This window comes from Acipenser ruthenus, chromosome 54 (assembly GCF_902713425.1).
Source record: "Acipenser ruthenus chromosome 54, fAciRut3.2 maternal haplotype, whole genome shotgun sequence".
In the NCBI taxonomy this organism is placed as follows: domain Eukaryota; kingdom Metazoa; phylum Chordata; class Actinopteri; order Acipenseriformes; family Acipenseridae; genus Acipenser; species Acipenser ruthenus.
This window is the reverse complement of record NC_081242.1, coordinates 4,162,419-4,179,371: the sequence shown is the minus strand read 5'-3', so window position 1 is coordinate 4,179,371 and position 16,953 is coordinate 4,162,419. Positions and strand designations below refer to the sequence as shown.

Below are 16,953 nucleotides of genomic sequence, written 5' to 3'. Positions count from 1 at the left end.
AAAAATAAAAACTGAAATAGCTTGGTTGGATAAGTGTCCACCCACCTTGTAAAAGCAATCTTAAATTAGCTCAGGTGTAACCAATTGCCTTCAAAATCACACACCAAGTTAAGTGGCCTCCACCTGTGTTAAACTGTAGTGATTCACATGATTTCAGGATAAATTCAGCAGTTCCTGTAGGTTCCCTCTGCTGGGTAGTGCATTTCAAAGCAAAGACTCAACCATGATCACCAAGGTGCTTTCAAAAGAACTCTGGGACAAAGTTGTTGAAAGGCACAGATCAGGGGATGGGTATAAAAAAATATCAAAGGCCTTGAATATCCCTTGGAGCACAGTTAAGACAATTATTAAGAAGTGGAAGGTGTATGGCACCACCAAGACCCTGCCTAGATCAGGCCGTCCCTCCAAACTGGATGACCAAGCAACAAGGAGACTGATCACATAGGCTACCAAGAGGCCAATGGCAACTTTGCAAGAGCTACAGGCTTTTATGGCCAAGGCTGGTCAACAATATCCCAAGCACTCCACAAATCTGACCTGTATGGTAGGGTGGCACGAAGGAAGCCATTACTCAGGTACCCACCTTGAATCTTGTTTGAAGTATGCAAAAAAACACTCAGGAGATTCTGTAGCCATGTGGCAAAAAGTTTTGTGATCTGACAAAACTAAAATTGAATTTTTTGGCCTAAATGCAAAGCGTTATGTTTGGCACAACCCAACACAGTGCATCACCCAAAGAACACCATCCCTACTGTGAAGCATGGTGGTGGTGGCAGCATCATGTTATGGGGATGTTTCTCATTGGCATGGATTGGGGCACTTGTCAGGATAGAAGGAAAAATGAATTGAGCAAAGTACAGAGAAGTCCTTAAGGAAAACCTGCTGCCCTCTGCAAGAAAGCTGAAACTGGGACGGAAGTTCACCTTTCAGCATGACAACGACCCAAAGCACACAGCCAAAGCTACACTGGCTAAGGAACAAAAAGGTAAATGTCATTGAGTGGCCCAGTCAGAGCCCCGACCTAAATCCAATCGAAAATTTGTAGCATGACTTGAAAATTGCTTTCCATCAACGCTTCCCAAGGAACTTGACAGAGCTTGAACAGTTTTGTAAAGAAGAATGGTCAAATATTGCCAAATCTAGGTGTGCAAAGTTGGTAGAGACCTATCCCAACAGACTCACAGCTGTAATTGCTGCCAAAGGTGCTTCCACCAAGTATTAACTCAGGGGGTGGAGACTTAACCAATTATGATCTTTCAGTTTTGTGTTTTTAATATATAATTTTTTTCTCAGTAAAAACTTTTTTCCCCTTAACAGTGTGGAGTATGGTGTGTAGATAAGTGGGAAAAAATCCTCATTTAAATGCATGAAACTCTGAGGCACTGACACAACAAAATGTGAAAATAGTTCAAGGGGGTGTAGACTTTCTATAGGCACTGTATATATATATTTATATCTCTCTCTCTCCCTCTCCCTCTCTCTCTCTCTCTCTCTCTCTCTCTCTCTATATATATATATATATATATATGGCTCTTTGAGCTAAAATATATATATATATATATATATATATATATATATATATATATATATATATATATATATAGTTGCATAGTTCACACACCCTAATCTTGTATCTTGTAAAGCACTTTGTGATGGTGGTTCACTATGAAAGGCGCTATATAAAAATAAAGATAGATAGATAGATAGATAGATAGATAGATAGATAGATAGATAGATAGATAGATAGACACACATTAAGCTCAAAACGATTGATTGCTCGAAGTAGATGTTGATCACAATTTTTTTTTAAAAAAGGTTTCACTTTACTAGCATGAAATACAATTAAAGCACTTGGAACAAATTGCCTATAGTCCGTATACATAGCGATTCAGTCTAACACGTTTGCCTAGAGACGTCTAAAGATATATTTTGCATTATGTACTGGTATGTAACTAATGACAGACATATCTGTGACATTAGTCAGTGTTATATACATAACCAACCTGTTGGTTCATCAATAATACTCAACTGCTGCAACTACATTTTCAACCTCCGCCACTTTTAATGACCATTCTTGCGTTGTGGTCACGTTCACGGGTTCTTGGTCAAAGGTTGTTTAACCCGGCTCTATTGCGGTCAAAACACAAACACGCATCCCAGGGTCTCACCTCGCAGTGCAGTCTTTACGATGAGTTGAAACAGAGGGAGTGAATCTGTCGTGTCGGTGTTGTCGGGAAAAACGGATTTAACACACAAAATGTTGAGGCACCACCTCGCTTGTGGGGCGTGTTGCTGGTGCCAAAAGCACTTAGTCCTCCCCTTGTAGTTATTTTCCCCCCATCAATGTATTAATAGAACAGAATGCCAAAAACGGTGTAGCAGCAACAGCGACTCTGTTCCGCCTTGAAAAGTAAGAAAATGACTCGTATTGTACAACACAGCCTGAGCTACTGTAACTTCAGACTGCACCTAGGATAAAAAGCAACCTGCTCGGAGCAATGTTGACGTGGTTGCTCGACTAGTTTGACCCGTTTTCTTTTTTCTTTTTTTTTTTACAATAACTTCCCTGAATCATTCCGGGAGAAAAATCTTCCTTCCGTGTCACGTTTTTTATGTATTTGATTATTTGTAAACTTGAACAAACTCGTGCTGAAGGATAGGAATTTAAACATCGGGAAGATGACCGCGAATATCTTCTGATTGTAAACTACATTATTTATTTACTGGAAAACTACTTATTTTACCTGAAAGGAGACTGTTTGTATGTAACAGACCTCAACACATTTTTTGGACTGTAAAAAAAAAAAAAAATAGAAAAAAAGGCTTTTATATAATTCTACATTTTAGTTGTTTCTAGGTAGGTTTCATTTGCAGTGTTAGATAGTTTTCTTTCTGGCTTTCACTAACCTGCATCAATATCTGGTTCGGGGGAATTGTGATATACAGACGATACCAAGCAATGTAAGTAGCATCATCATACTGTAAAATATGATTATGTATGTATGTATGTATGTATGTATGGATGGATGTATGGATGTATGGATGTATGGATGTATGTATGTATTATTTGTTAGTAATTGTTACGTGTTATGACCCCAAGTTTTTAAGATCTGCATTTAAGAACACATGGGAATCTCCGAGTCCCGTGTCAATTACAGTCAAAGCAAGCCAAGCTCATTAACGGCGGGACGAAAGTCAGAAGCGCTCGGTTGGAAGGCGTTTCATGTCTTCTTGTGTTCCTGCCTTCTGTGTCCAAACGTGATCGAATCCCCCTTTTGTGTAGTTTATTTTGCTATCGAAAGCTTATCGAGTAATCTTGCGTAAAAAAAATGTATTTACAAGTTGCCGAGTTTCTAGACTGCCTCAATGCATATTAATAGGTAATTTTCGACCCCATTTCAAAGATAGCTATTTAACTGTAATGTTTTACTCATTTTCAATTGACAGTTGTCATTGTGTAAAATGTGTTTAAGATATTTGATTAGGCTGAGTAGTATTTCATGTTTTCTTCTTCTTCACAGTTGAAAGACTGGTAGACAGCAGTGGGTCATCACATCGTGGTGAAACCTGTATAATACTATCTGGAGTTTATCACACAAATGCAATAGGAGCTTATGCAGCGATTCAAGTGGAAATCTGGAGTCATTCCTAAAAGAACTATCCAGTACAACATTTTATTAAGTATACGGCATACAGTATTAGAATAATTCACTAATATAGTATATCACCTGACAGTGTGTTCTTCACTTGGGAATAACCAGGAACGTTGTCTTTCTGAATGTTTTTATATTTGCGGAGTAATCGGAATCCATCCTTTTATATTTTGTTTATAAGGTCGGGAGAAGAACATTGCCATGATTTGCTGGTGGTATGTTACTTGCGCACTGTTTTATTTAAGTAAGAGTTGTTAAGATTATCCCACGCAATACCAATTGAACTGTAGCCTACATTCCACGCGTAATCGAATGCTCCTCATTGTAGTTCCTGCACGCACTTTCAGTTATTCTATATTGTTCCAGCTCTCGTTGTTCCATATAGTTAGGGGGTTCGCCTTAGCGATTTTAATAAGGGTAAGGACACCACTGAGCGTATGGTAAACGTTTGGTGAATATTGGTGCAAAATGAATACGTCCTATACGTCAAACAGTGGTCAGTGACAGTGTTATGGCAGGTATAATTTCATTTTAATAATAAAAAACAGCCCTGGTTTGTATTAAGTCCACATTTGATATACGTTATATATGTCCTTAAAATAGAGAGCGAGGGAGGGAGCGGAGAGAAGAGAGAGGAAGGAAAGGAGGAGAGAGGAAGGGAGGGACTGGTCAAAACAGTTACCTCAGACTACCCAAGTTCAGAAATTCTGAGGTGCGATTTAAGGTAGGTTATTATAATATATCTACTTGTGATATTGTTTTCCTGACAATAATATATTTAAACACGTTTGTTTGTTTGTTTATTTGTTTATTTATTTATTATGTTGTACAATTATAGTTTACACAAAGAACGGTATAGGCTTTTTATGTCGAATAAAACTTTAGACCAAAGTGTAAAAAAAAAAGATTCATATTGTATTCAGTTATATATAAATTCCGATGCAATTACCCGTCTAGTCAATAGATTCGTGATTTATTATGTCGAATCAAACTTTCCTGAAAACCTTTTTTTAAACGTTAAAACTCAGTGAACTGAATTCAAATTGCGGCTGAATATGCAACAGTATGCAGAGGCTACAATGTAATACTAAACCTGTTTTATATCGAACAAAGATGTTTAATTCGCTACATGCAAACGCCAGTGTTTTGTGATAATAAAGGACTTATCATTAAGCAAAAATAATATTTTCATTGTGCTGCTGTAGTTTTATCAGGACTGAAGGAAGATGCATATGTATATTTTATTGTAATTGTAGCGAAAGGGAGTTTGTTGTGTGCACCTACTGGCAGCAGCAAAATCAGCTGCCCTTGCCAGTGAAAGCCCTTCTTCCGTGTATAGCAGTGTATACAGTACTCAAAGTATCCAGAGACAGGTGCCGGTGTGAAATAACCTGCACTCCCTGAATCTCTATACGAAGCAGTAGCCTATGCGCAGAATACTACGCAAAATTAAAAGCAAGTGCTGGACAAAAAAAGAGAAAGATACATATGACAGTAATTTCAGAGACTTCGCGTTTATTGTTTAGCCTCTGTATATACTCTTCAGCGACAGACCCGTTCACCTCTGCCCCGGCTTGCTCCCTCGTCATTGCCTGTTGTGTCCTGAAGCATCTCCACCGCAGCACGACCAGCCGCAGAGCAACTCGTCTGCATACGACATGCGGGTTTAAAAGGCATGTCGTATGCAGACAGGCTAAAATAACTGAAGCTATTCAGTCTTGAACAAAGAAGACTACGCGGCGAACTGATTCAAGCATTCAAAATCCTAAAAGGTATTGACAATGTCGACCCAGGGGACTTTTTCAACCTGAAAAAAGAAACAAGGACCAGGGGTCACAAATGGAGATTAGATAAAGGGGCATTCAGAACAGAAAATAGGAGGCACTTTTTTACACGGAGAATTGTGAGGGTCTGGAACCAACTCCCCAGTAATGTTGTTGAAGCTGACACCCTGGGATCCTTCAAGAAGCTCCTTGATGAGATTCTGGGATCAATAAGCTACTAACAACCAAACGAGCAAGATGGGCTGAATGGCCTCCTCTCGTTTGTAAACTTTCTTATGTTCTTATGTTCTTAACACTCCGCCTCCTATCCACGTCACTCAGCTGCCTGCCAAACCTGGCACTAACGTGAACGGCCCTGGCTGGCAGTGCTGTCTGTCTTTAGCTCACGCAATAGCTTGCAAAATGGATAACATTGTGTTGAAGTGCATACCTGTCAGCATTGAGTTTTCCAAATAAAGGAGCTTTTGTACACTGAAATCATAGTGGCCTAAATTGAAGCAAATACCAGCAAAGACAAAGGCATACAACTATTCCACTGTATTACTTGGTAGAAAGATAAACTGTGGTAAGGTTTCTTTCTAATTGCTAGTAAAAATGAAAACTGAAAAACAACGATGACATGCTTCACAATCAAATTATTTTGTCTTAGCCCCTGTGGTTCTTATTGTACTGTAGAGTTTGTAAACGGGTAAAAAAAACAAAAAAAACAAAAAAAAAAAAAAAAACAACGTGGAATTGCAACGTCATTCATTAAACTGCACACATGTGTCGGGTCAGTAATACCACTGTCTGTAACATTTCATTGTCAGCTATGTTCAATTTTAAATGAACATACTATTTCTGTACATATACACATTTATTAATCAATCAATCTCAACGTTGCTGAAATTGTAATATAAATGTTTTTCACTATTTGTGTGACTTTTAGACTTTCCTGCAGAAACTTTGCAATGTTTACCACAGATTTTCTGAACAAGTCACAACATGTAAATGTCTCTGCGTATGTAACTTTCCAGTTTATTTTAACAGGAGGTCTCACGCACTCAATGCATGCCTGCCACAGGTCTCCCCTGGGTCCTAAACCGTGTTAGATACACACGAGAATTGCAGTAATCACAAATCGAATTCGTACATGACCTTTGCAGAAAGTAAGGTTTGCTGACATAAAGGGGTTTAATAGCAGAGTTTGTAAAGCAAGTAATATTTCATACAGTCAACTCTACTTATTATCACCACATTGAAATGTCATAATAATAATAATAATAATAATAATAATAATAATAATAATAACAGCAATACTACTACACTGTAAACCACAACTAGCCGAATTTACTTTAATAAAATGGATTGCCTAAATAAAAATAAGTAAAGCTACTCAACAAATACAAGCTATCCCATTGTAAAAATACACCAGGAAAATAACAGCAAGCTCGCACACATTTTGTTTTACCAATTCATGTTTTTGTATTGGTATTTTGTGTGTGTGAACAATTTATTGTAGAAGAATGATATTTCACATACATTAAGCCAGCATTTTTTTTTTTCCAGAAACAATTCAATGGTCAACGCCATCTTGTCCTTACAATAGGCCCATACCCTGACTCTGACCACAGTCATTTAGGCTGGATTTTCAGTCTCACATAAAGTTTGTATTAGACCAACAAAAACTAGAGAGTCACCGTTAAGGAAATCAAATTAACAATAAGGATCCTTAAACATGTTTAATTTGAACTTTTTTGGAAATGAAACAGGCAAAACAAGGACTCAATGTGATCATTCCCTCTGACCTGCCAAAAAGAAAAAACAGTCTTGATAAAAAAAAAGAAGAAAACAAACCTAAATCAGGAATATGCTCACTTAAAAAGCTGAAAACTGGAACATTTCTGTCACAAAGTCTAAATAACCTCGGTCACCATTCTCCGACGATACGTCCAGAAACCTGTGTACATCAACAACAGGCTTACTTAAACAGAAGAAACTACCTGAATCAGAAACCAAGAAATCAAAAAATCTGACAAAAAAAAAAATCTGACAGAAATCTGTTGTGTACCTTTGTGACGAGTTTTGAGTGCAATGGGAAACCAGGACTCTCCAGGGATGGAAATAAGACTCCCCTTTGCAAAGCAGTTAGAGCCGTTTCGGGTTTTATGAGCTGCAGACTCTTGTGTTTTCTGATTCTTCAGTACACTTTATACAAGGGCCTACAGTTAGTAAAACCTGAAATGGACCAAACTGCTATACATTAGGAGTCTCATTTCCATCTCTGGTAATCTATATAGACATTTTAACACATCACAGTTTCATAAACACAGCATATTTCAGAGTCTGCATCTTTGGCTTAAGCTTGTCATCACCAAGAGACAGAAAAACTTTCTGGAGCACCTCAAATGTGTTTGACATACATTTAGGGTAATGACCGTTTTCCCCTCCAGTATGATTGAAATGTTCAGTGGATTGAAGTGCACTGCAGGTGCAATCTCATTCTCATTCACAAGCGTTAGAAGTTAGTTGATAGTCATAACTAAGATGCATTATGACCTACCACGCGTGTTTTGAAGAAGCCTGTTGCATCCTCACCCAGAAACACTGGACGCCCTCTAAGCACAGTGGTGCAATTAGCAGTTGTGTCTGGAAAGAAGACCAAATGGAAAGAAGCACTCCATATTTTTGTAATTTCTATTCCTATTTCTTTCAGTACCAGTGGATTTCTTTGTTGACAATTATTTTTATATATGTATGTATAAGCAGATGATAGCAGCAACAAAGAAATCAGAATATGAAGAAATAGGAACTGTTATTATTATGCTAAAGGGCAAATAACACACATTTCTTTTTTTTGTTGTTTTGTTATAGTACTTTATGTAACTGCTTCGGATATCCTAATTGTTGATGGTTTAGTTTCAGGATCTCCTGCTGTTCCCATTTTCTCACTGATTCGTGTCAGCAGGCGTGGTGTGTGGTGATCCAGTGCTGAATACAAACTGTGTTCCAGGCTGATATTGCAATTCTATGGAATTCAGTATAAATCTGAAAAAAAAACAAGATCAAACAAAACAAACAAGCTTCCCCCGATAAGTTACCTTTAAATAATGAAATAAAAATAATAAATAACTCAAGACAGCCTGTGCTTGTGGACTTCGCTGTAAAACCTTGATCTTCCGAATATGTTACACGTTGTCCCGTGGTTCACCATGAAATACAGAGAAATCAGCTAGGGGTGCCAGTCTTTTGAAGGGATGACCCTTTGCGTTACAAACAAGTGGGCAGGACTTGCATTTCCACTTCATTTTGAATGGGGCTTAGTAAAGTCATCTGTCTGTAAAAATACTGTCGAGAGAGAAAGAAAAAAACATTGCGGTTTACAAGAATTTTTTTTTTTTTTTTTTTCAATTTTCAGTTTATTCATATCCCAATTACTGTTGCTGAAACAAATTTCTTATATATACACTGTGTAACAATTTATTTTTTTTTTGTTCCTGGGTAGTATGTGTTATTTCCTAATTGCTTATGCCTCAAAAGTATAAAAAATGGCTATTATTCCCCACAAACTTTGCTTTTGTGACCAGCAAAGTGATATTTTGAAATTTACCTATTTTCCAGAACATTCCAGATAGATTCAGTGCTGAGTAAACTTGGAGTAACTTCTAGAACTTTCTAGAACTTTCCAGTAATATAAATAGTAGTATAAATACAGGGGCCTTAAGCCCACCAGTTCAGTTTAGTTCCAGCTGCCTAACTGGATACATATCTGCATTTTTCTGAGATGGCATCAAGAGGCTGCAATGGTGGCATTCCTGATGGGTCTCCAAGGCGGTTTTACCAAGTTTCCCTGCTATCTTTGCCTTTTGGACAGCAGGGACACCAAGGCGCACTACCACAGGCGGGACTGGCCACAGCGGACCGAGTTCTCTGTGTGGAGGAACAACGTCAAGTGGGAGCCACTGGTGGACCCCCCGAAGGTGCTGATGCCACCACTGCACATCAAATTGGGCCTTATGAAACAATTTGTCAGAGCTCTAGATAAGGAGTTGGCAGCCTTCAAGTACCTTCAAGACTTCTTCCCTAAGCTGTCTGAGGCAAAGGTCAAAGCCGGTGTCTTCGTCGGACCACAGATAAAGAAGATCCTGGAGTGCAATGAATTCCCCAAGAAGCTCACTAGTAAGGAGAAAGCGGCTTGGAACAGCTTTGTCGCAGTGGTTCGGGGCTTCCTGGGCAATCACAAGGCCGAAAACTATGTGGAGCTGGTTGAGACTCTGGTGAAGAACTACGGCACAATGGGCTGTAGGATGTCCCTCAAAGTCCATATCCTTGATGCTCATCTTGATAAATTCAAGGAGAACATGGGAGCGTACTCGGAGGAGCAAGGCGAGCACTTCCACCAGGATATACTGGACTTTGAACGTCGCTACCAAGGACAGTATAACGAGAACATGGTGGGAGACTACATTTGGGGGCTGATTCGTGAAAGTGATTTACAGTATAATCGTAAATCTCGAAAAACTACTCACTTCTAAATCTTTTGTAGTCATTTTTGTATTACTTTAGTATAAATACATGTTAATTTGGATTCATATGTTGTTTTTTTCTGACTTTATGTGAACGAAAAGACACAAATTCGCCTGTTTTCTTATTGGAAATAGGTCAATTTCTAAATATCACTGTCTGGTCACAAAAGCAAAGTTTGTGGGGAATAATAGCCATTTTCTATATTTTTGAGGCATAAGCAATTAGGAAATAACACTTACTACCAAGGAACAAAAATTGTGTTACATAGTGTATATATATATATAAGAAATTTGTGTGGTCCAGTGGTTAAAGAAAAGGCCGAGGAGGTCCCCGGTTCAAATCCCACCTCAGCCACTGACTCATTGTGTGACCCTGAGCAAGTCACTTAACCTCCTTGTACTCTGTCTTTCGTTAGTTTTCATTTTAAAAGTACCATGGAAGAGATGATCTGAGTAATAATGTCTAATATTAGCTTTATTAATTAACCATCCATACACGAGGTACTCGAAAATGAAACACTTTACTTATGATACTATTTAAGACATTTCAGCTGCACGATCTGGGTTACGACCGGCAGCTGTTCTGGATCGACCTCCGGGGAATCCGTCTCCCCGAGCTGCCGTTCTTTTACCAGGACCTGCTCAAGACCCGAAGCATGTTTTCCATTGGCCGAGACGCCGTTTAGACCGAGGGGGAAGAATTTCTTCTGGAGCCCCTGCTGCACAACCTCCATCTAGGTGCACAGGCGTTGGAGTCCCCCACGGTGCGGAGGCTGTTGATCTCAGCCAAAGTGACCAGTCTGGGATCTCTGGATCGAGAATGCTCGGAGTGGCTGACTCCCGAGTCGCTGGTTGCCAGGACGGCTCAGAGCAATCCAGGAGTGCAAAGCAGCGTTGCACCCAGACTCTGTCAGGTATCTTGAAGGGGTCCTTAGGACCAGAGAGCCAACCTCCCTCCCTAACCCCGGCTCTCCGGTCCTGCTGATCAAACCAAAGGCATGGGACCCTCCTTAGCCTCCCCTAGAGAATAAGAGAGTCCCCAGTGGGAGGCCCTGTACTCCCCGCTGGTCCCAAGAGGAGCAGGGGACTTCGGATGGAGAGTTCTGCATGGAGCACTCGCGTCGGGAGAGATCCTGCGTCACTTTACCGACTCGGACGCCGCATGCCCTTTCTGCGGTCAGTCCGACTCGGTGTTTCACATTTATTTTCTTTGCACCAGGCTGCAGCTGTTTTTTCTTCTGCTGGGGAACTTTCTGCTGCAGTTCTGGCTGCATTTCTCCCCAGCCCTGTTTATTTTTGGACACCCTGTTCATGGCTCCAGCAAGAAGAGAGACCTCCTGGTGAATCTGCTCCTGGCTCTTGGCAAACTTGCAATATACAAGACCAGGAAGTGCAAGATCACCAGGGAGGGTCTCTTTGACTGCGGGGCCATGTTCAGGGCCCTGGTCCGGTCACAGGTTACTTTAGAGCATGCCCATGCAGAGTCCGCTGGCGACATGACGGCCTTTGTCAACCAGTGGGCTCTAAGTGGCGTGCTCTGTACTGTTTATTTTCGTTCATTGTTACAGTTAAACATTTAATTTACAGTATTTAAACTGTTGTTTTGTTAAAATTAGTTAATGGCCAGTCTTTGTAGCACCCCCATTTGTTTAGGGGGTGCTAAAGTTAATTTTTTTCATCACCTGTTATATTAGCTGCACCACCTTTGAGTAAGTCTGCTCTTTGTCTGTTTTCAAAAGTTAAGCAAAGTTAGGCTTGGTTAGTACTTGGATGGGAGATCACCTGGCACACCAGGTGCTGTTTGACATGTGATCTAGCCCCCCTACTGGACATTAAATAGGACTGCTACTAATAACTTCTGGTATTATCAAGCTCTTATTTAGTATAATAAAAACAAAAATCTAAAGAAATGTTTTTTTAAGTGTGATGAAACTTGGTGAAGACATGTTTTAGCAGATGCTGCTGAGAGTGGCAGAATCTGTGGGAGTCATTTTGTCTGTCTGACTGCCTCTCTGTATACATCCATCTATATCCATAAGCTAATGTTGAAAAATGAATAAAGGTGATCATCCTTTTTTTCTGATTTTGTGTTTCTTCCTGAGTTATAACAGAGCTTCAAGATGTCATTTCGTACCTCCTATATTGCAGATGCAAGTAGTAGAAGGAGCACGTCTATTCTATTCCATTCCATTCCATTCCATTCCATTCCATTCTATTCCATTCCATTCCATTCTATTCTATTCCATCCCATTCCATTCCATTCCATTCTATTCCATTCCATTCTATTCTATTCCATTCCATTCCATTCCATTCTATTCCATTCTATTCTATTCCTTCCCATTCCATTCCATTCCATTCTATTCTATTGGGTTCACACAGTGACACATGTCACGTAGAGCGGGTTTCAAGGGGAGGAAGCTTGTGTCCCTGCAGCCGACAAAAAAACTTACCTTCCTTTGAGGATGTAAACAAATTGGACTGTCAACAATCTTGCACAACTTTTAAAGTGGGATTCCTCATTGGAACACCTTGTTAATCACACAACAGGTTTCACCACTTTCAGTTTAGGAATCATTTCTGACCAGCTGTGATTGAGTGGGGCAGAGATATCCAGTCAGCAATAGGAAAGCGTCAGGTATGATTGACACCCGTTTCATTGGATTTTCCTCAGCTTGGAAATCTCTGGTCAGAAACAAAATGAAAATGATGGCATTGAGCAGCAAACCCTGCATATCTCAGGACTGCAGTATTTGAATTTACTCCTTTTCTCTTTGTTTTTTAGGTTATCAAGCATCGTACAACACGTGCCACACCACAATGTAGGACCAGAAAAACTGACACTGAAAACCATCTCTACTGAAACTGAAGCTGTAGTTTTTTGGTTCCTACTCTACAATGTTGATTTTAATTTCCTGTTTGGCAACAATGTTTGGTGTTTAAAATAATCCCCAGGGAAACTGGTCAATTATTTTTTGCAGATTGAAAAATCTTTATATTCACACAGAAACCCCCCTTGGCTTTGAACAACCGTGTATTACAAATTTGGAGGAAAACCAGAAATATTATTTATTGGATTTAAAAACAAACAAACGCAACAGAAGTTGAAAATTTGAACTTTTGTGACGTGGAAAACTTCCAAAACTGGAATATTTTGGTTCCTAATTTACTACCATCCATTAACTGCCAACCTTAGAAGCTGTCCAACCGAAACTAAACCCCAAGACATTCCTACTTTACAAACTGTCCAGTTGCACAACCTCAAAAACCATCCCCATTGGAACTAAACCAGAAAAGATTGATTCCTACTTTACAAACTGACTGATAGTTGCACAAACGCAAAAAAAAAAAAATCCCTACTGGAAACGAAACCCCAGAACATTTGGTCCCTGTTTTCTGACGTGCCCAGCTGCACACCCCTGAAAACAGCCCCCAGTTTGTGTGAAGCTGGATTGCTAGTGTGAGGGATGTCAGTGGAGAGAACACGCAGCATGGCCATGGAGTTCTGTCCAGTGGGCGCCACTCCCGTGACAAGGAGGAGAGAGGAGGCGCTGTGTCAGGCCTACTACAGACTGATCCAGCAGCAGCCAGCCAGCTTGCTCACACTGCTCATCATCCTGGGCTTCAGCCTGACCCTCGTTGCTGTGTTCTTCATCTCTCAGCGGGTGCGGAGCAAGGCTTATCACTAGTATCAGTGTCATTAGTATGAGTTGTATTAGCAGTACTCTTATATAAATGTCTCCTAGTTAAAGCATAGGAAAGTGTAATAAAGCACAGTGCGTTATGCAACCTCATCATGGCCTCCTTTTGAGTTGTAATCTACAGCTCTGGCCAAAAGTTTTGCATCACCCTGTAGAATTAACACATTTTGCTTCATAAAGTCAAATGAAACCTGCTGAATAATGTTACGTTAACATATTGAATTACATACCGCTTTGTCGTTTTTCCTATATACTTAATGAAAAACTGACTTTTAAAAATGTGATATTTTGAAATCTAACATGAAATACTGTACTAGTATTATTTATTTATTTATTTGCATTATTATAGCACTTTTTATAAGGAAGTATCTCAAAGCACTGTACAGTACATAGTAAAAAAAAAATCTAACCACAATACATTTGTAAAGCATATCACTCATCTACCACAATCATACAATTTAAATAACATATTCAAACAGTATAATATATATATATATATATATATATATATATATATATATATATATACACACACAAATATACTTACATTCACACATCCATAATAATAATAATAATAATAATAATAATAATAATAATAATAATAATAATAATAATGTAATATAAAAGTTACATTAAAACCCACTAAGACAAGAAAGTCACTTTATAAAAATAAGTTTTCAGATTTGACTTAAAAACTGTAATGGTCCCAGGTTCCCTGACAGACGCAGGCAGAGCATTCCACAATTCAGGAGCTTTGCATGAAAAAGCCCTCCCTCCCCTGGTGATTCTGTTGACCCTAGGAATAACCAGCAGCCCCACATCCTGTGATCTCAGAGTGTGGTTTGGAAGATACGGGGTCAGTAACTCCTGCAAATAACTGGGTGCTAATCCGTTCAGGACCTTATAAGTTAACAACAGCATCTTAAAATCAATTTTATACTGCACAGGGAGCCAGTGTAAAGGGGTAATGTATTCACTTTTCCTGGTTTTAGTCAGAATTCTAGTGGCTGTATTCTGAACAAGCTGTAAGCGAGAAACCACACGTTTTGGGATACCAGAGAAAAGTGCATTATATAGTCAATTCTTGATGAAACAAAGGCATGCGTTAGCCACTCAGCATCAGGTACGGCAATAATGGGTCTAAGCTTAGATATATTTCTCAAATAATAAAATGATACTTTAGTAATTTTCCTAATGTGATTCTCAAATGATAGATCTGGATCAAAGATGACCCCCAGATTTCTCATTTCTAGTTTTAGTTCCAATGAGAGACAGCTAAGGTCTAAAAATGTAAATTGTAAATGTAAAATTCTTTAGTTGATGCTGTGGGCCTACAAGCATGACCTCCATTTTGTCACAATTCAACATTAAGAAGCTCTGTGACATCCAGCACTTGATATCAGCAAGGCAAGCAGCTAATAGCACCCCAGTAGAAGGATTGGCTTCCGGTAGACTTTTGCGATATCACTTTGATTACATGACGTTGATCTAAATTATGTTCATATAGTTTTGTTTTTTTTTGTTTGTTTTTTTAATTATGTCTCAATCCTAAATTTCTAGATGATGCAAAACTTTTGGCCATAGCTGTGCACTTTTGGCTAGATACCCATTCTGTTTGCCTTTTTGATTGCTTCCTCACACTGCCATCGCCTTTGTGACAATTACTAAGTGCTTTTACATTGGAAGTCTATAAAAGAAAACTGTGAAACACATGACTGGTATTTTTAGTGAAGGCTGTGCAGATACTCAGATGTTCCCTTTAACATGTTTCTTGTCAGCTGGTTAGAAATGAAGCCTAAAACGTGTGGATTTCACTACAGGTAACTGCTGTTCCCTCACCTACAGCGTTCCAGTCAGTGCCCGTGAACTCCCACAATGAGTGATGTAAGAGCTCTGACTGAATTATATACCATCCCAGAGTTCACTGCAGAGATGACTGGTGCTTTTCAATGGAAGTGGAAATCAGGAACTGAAATCGATAGGAATTTCTATCAAACAGATCAGTAGCAACCTCACTGATCCAATTGTCATAAACCTGGATCTAACATTGTTTAGCATATCAGATATAGGGAGGTGTCAGTTTGTATCTCACACCTGCATTTTAGCATATATCTGGAATGACTTATTAAATTGTGAATAAACATTCAATTGCTAATTGTTATTCTATACCATTCTAATAATACATGTTCATGTTCATCTTATTCCTCACACTGTCATCTCTGATTCGGGAGATGGATGTCTCTGACAAGCTGATTATCAATGTGTCTCTTCTGTCTCCTCTCTGCAGCCTGTCTCTGATCACCTTGGCTTCGTGATCACTGTGTTCGTTGCGCTGGGAGTGTTCATCCTGCTGTTCTTGCTGGTGTGTGTGGAGCCCCTCTTCCAGCGCTGCCATGCTGTCTTTTCTCTGCTGGTGTGGGGCTTCCTCATCACCATGGCCTTCGTGTTTGCATTCACCGGGGGGGCGGTGCAGGCCTGGGAGCAGGTAACACCTCAGTGTGTGTTTTAGTTCACAAAATAATGCCCTAAATCTTACCTGTTGTGAACGTCCATCACTAGTGAAGTTATAGAAATCAATGTAAGGATATATATATATATATATAGTATTATTTGCATTCTAATATTTTGTAATATACTGTCATAAAGAAACTTAATAAATTAAGTGACAAACATTTTCACTAGTCTTTTACAGTGTCTTCAAATGAAAACCCTTCTATTTGAAAATGTTTATTGTTGAATTAAAGACACTGAGAAAGACTACTAGTGGAAACATGTGCCATTGAATTGAAGACACTGAGAAAGAAATGTTCCTATATGAAAAATGCTCACATTATGATAAACATGAGAATCGTATTCTTAAACATATTTCTTTAAATATTTACTTCTTCATAAAAATGTAAGTTAAGTGAAGTAAAAACTAGAAGAAACTAACAGTCCAGCAGACAAACAGCTAATGCCTTCATCAGTGTAGTGTGTGTGTGTGTGTGATACTGGAAGTGTCTGTTTCTTCTTTGTTGGGTCTTGTGATGTTACAGGCAGTTCAACCCTCACCTCTCCTCTCAGTCCCTGATCGCTTCCTGTTTTCTTGTTCAAGGTGGCGTTCTTCCTCTTCATCACGATCATCGTGTACACGCTGTTGCCCCTGTGTCTGAAGTCCGCTGTGATTGGAGGGGTCGTGACCTCGCTGGCACACATCGTTGTGTTTAGTATATATGTGCCAGTGACCAATCACAGCGAAGATCACCTGGAACTGCAGGTAAGACACGCCTCCTGCCAGGACCCATTTGAAAATTAGATGTATATCTCAAGGGTT

At 39.3% G+C, this 16,953-nt stretch overlaps 1 protein-coding gene across 2 annotated transcripts in view; it reads left to right on the top strand.

Annotated features, from left to right (window-relative positions):
• Nucleotides 1-2,457: 2,457 nt before the first annotated feature.
• The window catches only part of LOC117398126 (adenylate cyclase type 2-like), a 38,170-nt gene continuing 23,674 nt past the window's right edge, over nucleotides 2,458-16,953 (top strand). Inside the window, exons 1-5 of one of the 2 annotated variants that reach the window (XM_033997108.3) lie at nucleotides 2,458-2,961; nucleotides 4,257-4,377; nucleotides 12,725-13,604; nucleotides 15,928-16,125; nucleotides 16,735-16,896. In XM_033997108.3, the coding sequence (XP_033852999.2) occupies nucleotides 13,407-13,604; nucleotides 15,928-16,125; nucleotides 16,735-16,896 (558 nt within the window). In that variant the 5' untranslated portion in view covers nucleotides 2,458-2,961; nucleotides 4,257-4,377; nucleotides 12,725-13,406. The remainder of the gene's footprint in view (nucleotides 2,962-4,256; nucleotides 4,378-12,724; nucleotides 13,605-15,927; nucleotides 16,126-16,734; nucleotides 16,897-16,953) is intronic. The other variant, XM_033997109.3, reaches the window with a different exon arrangement.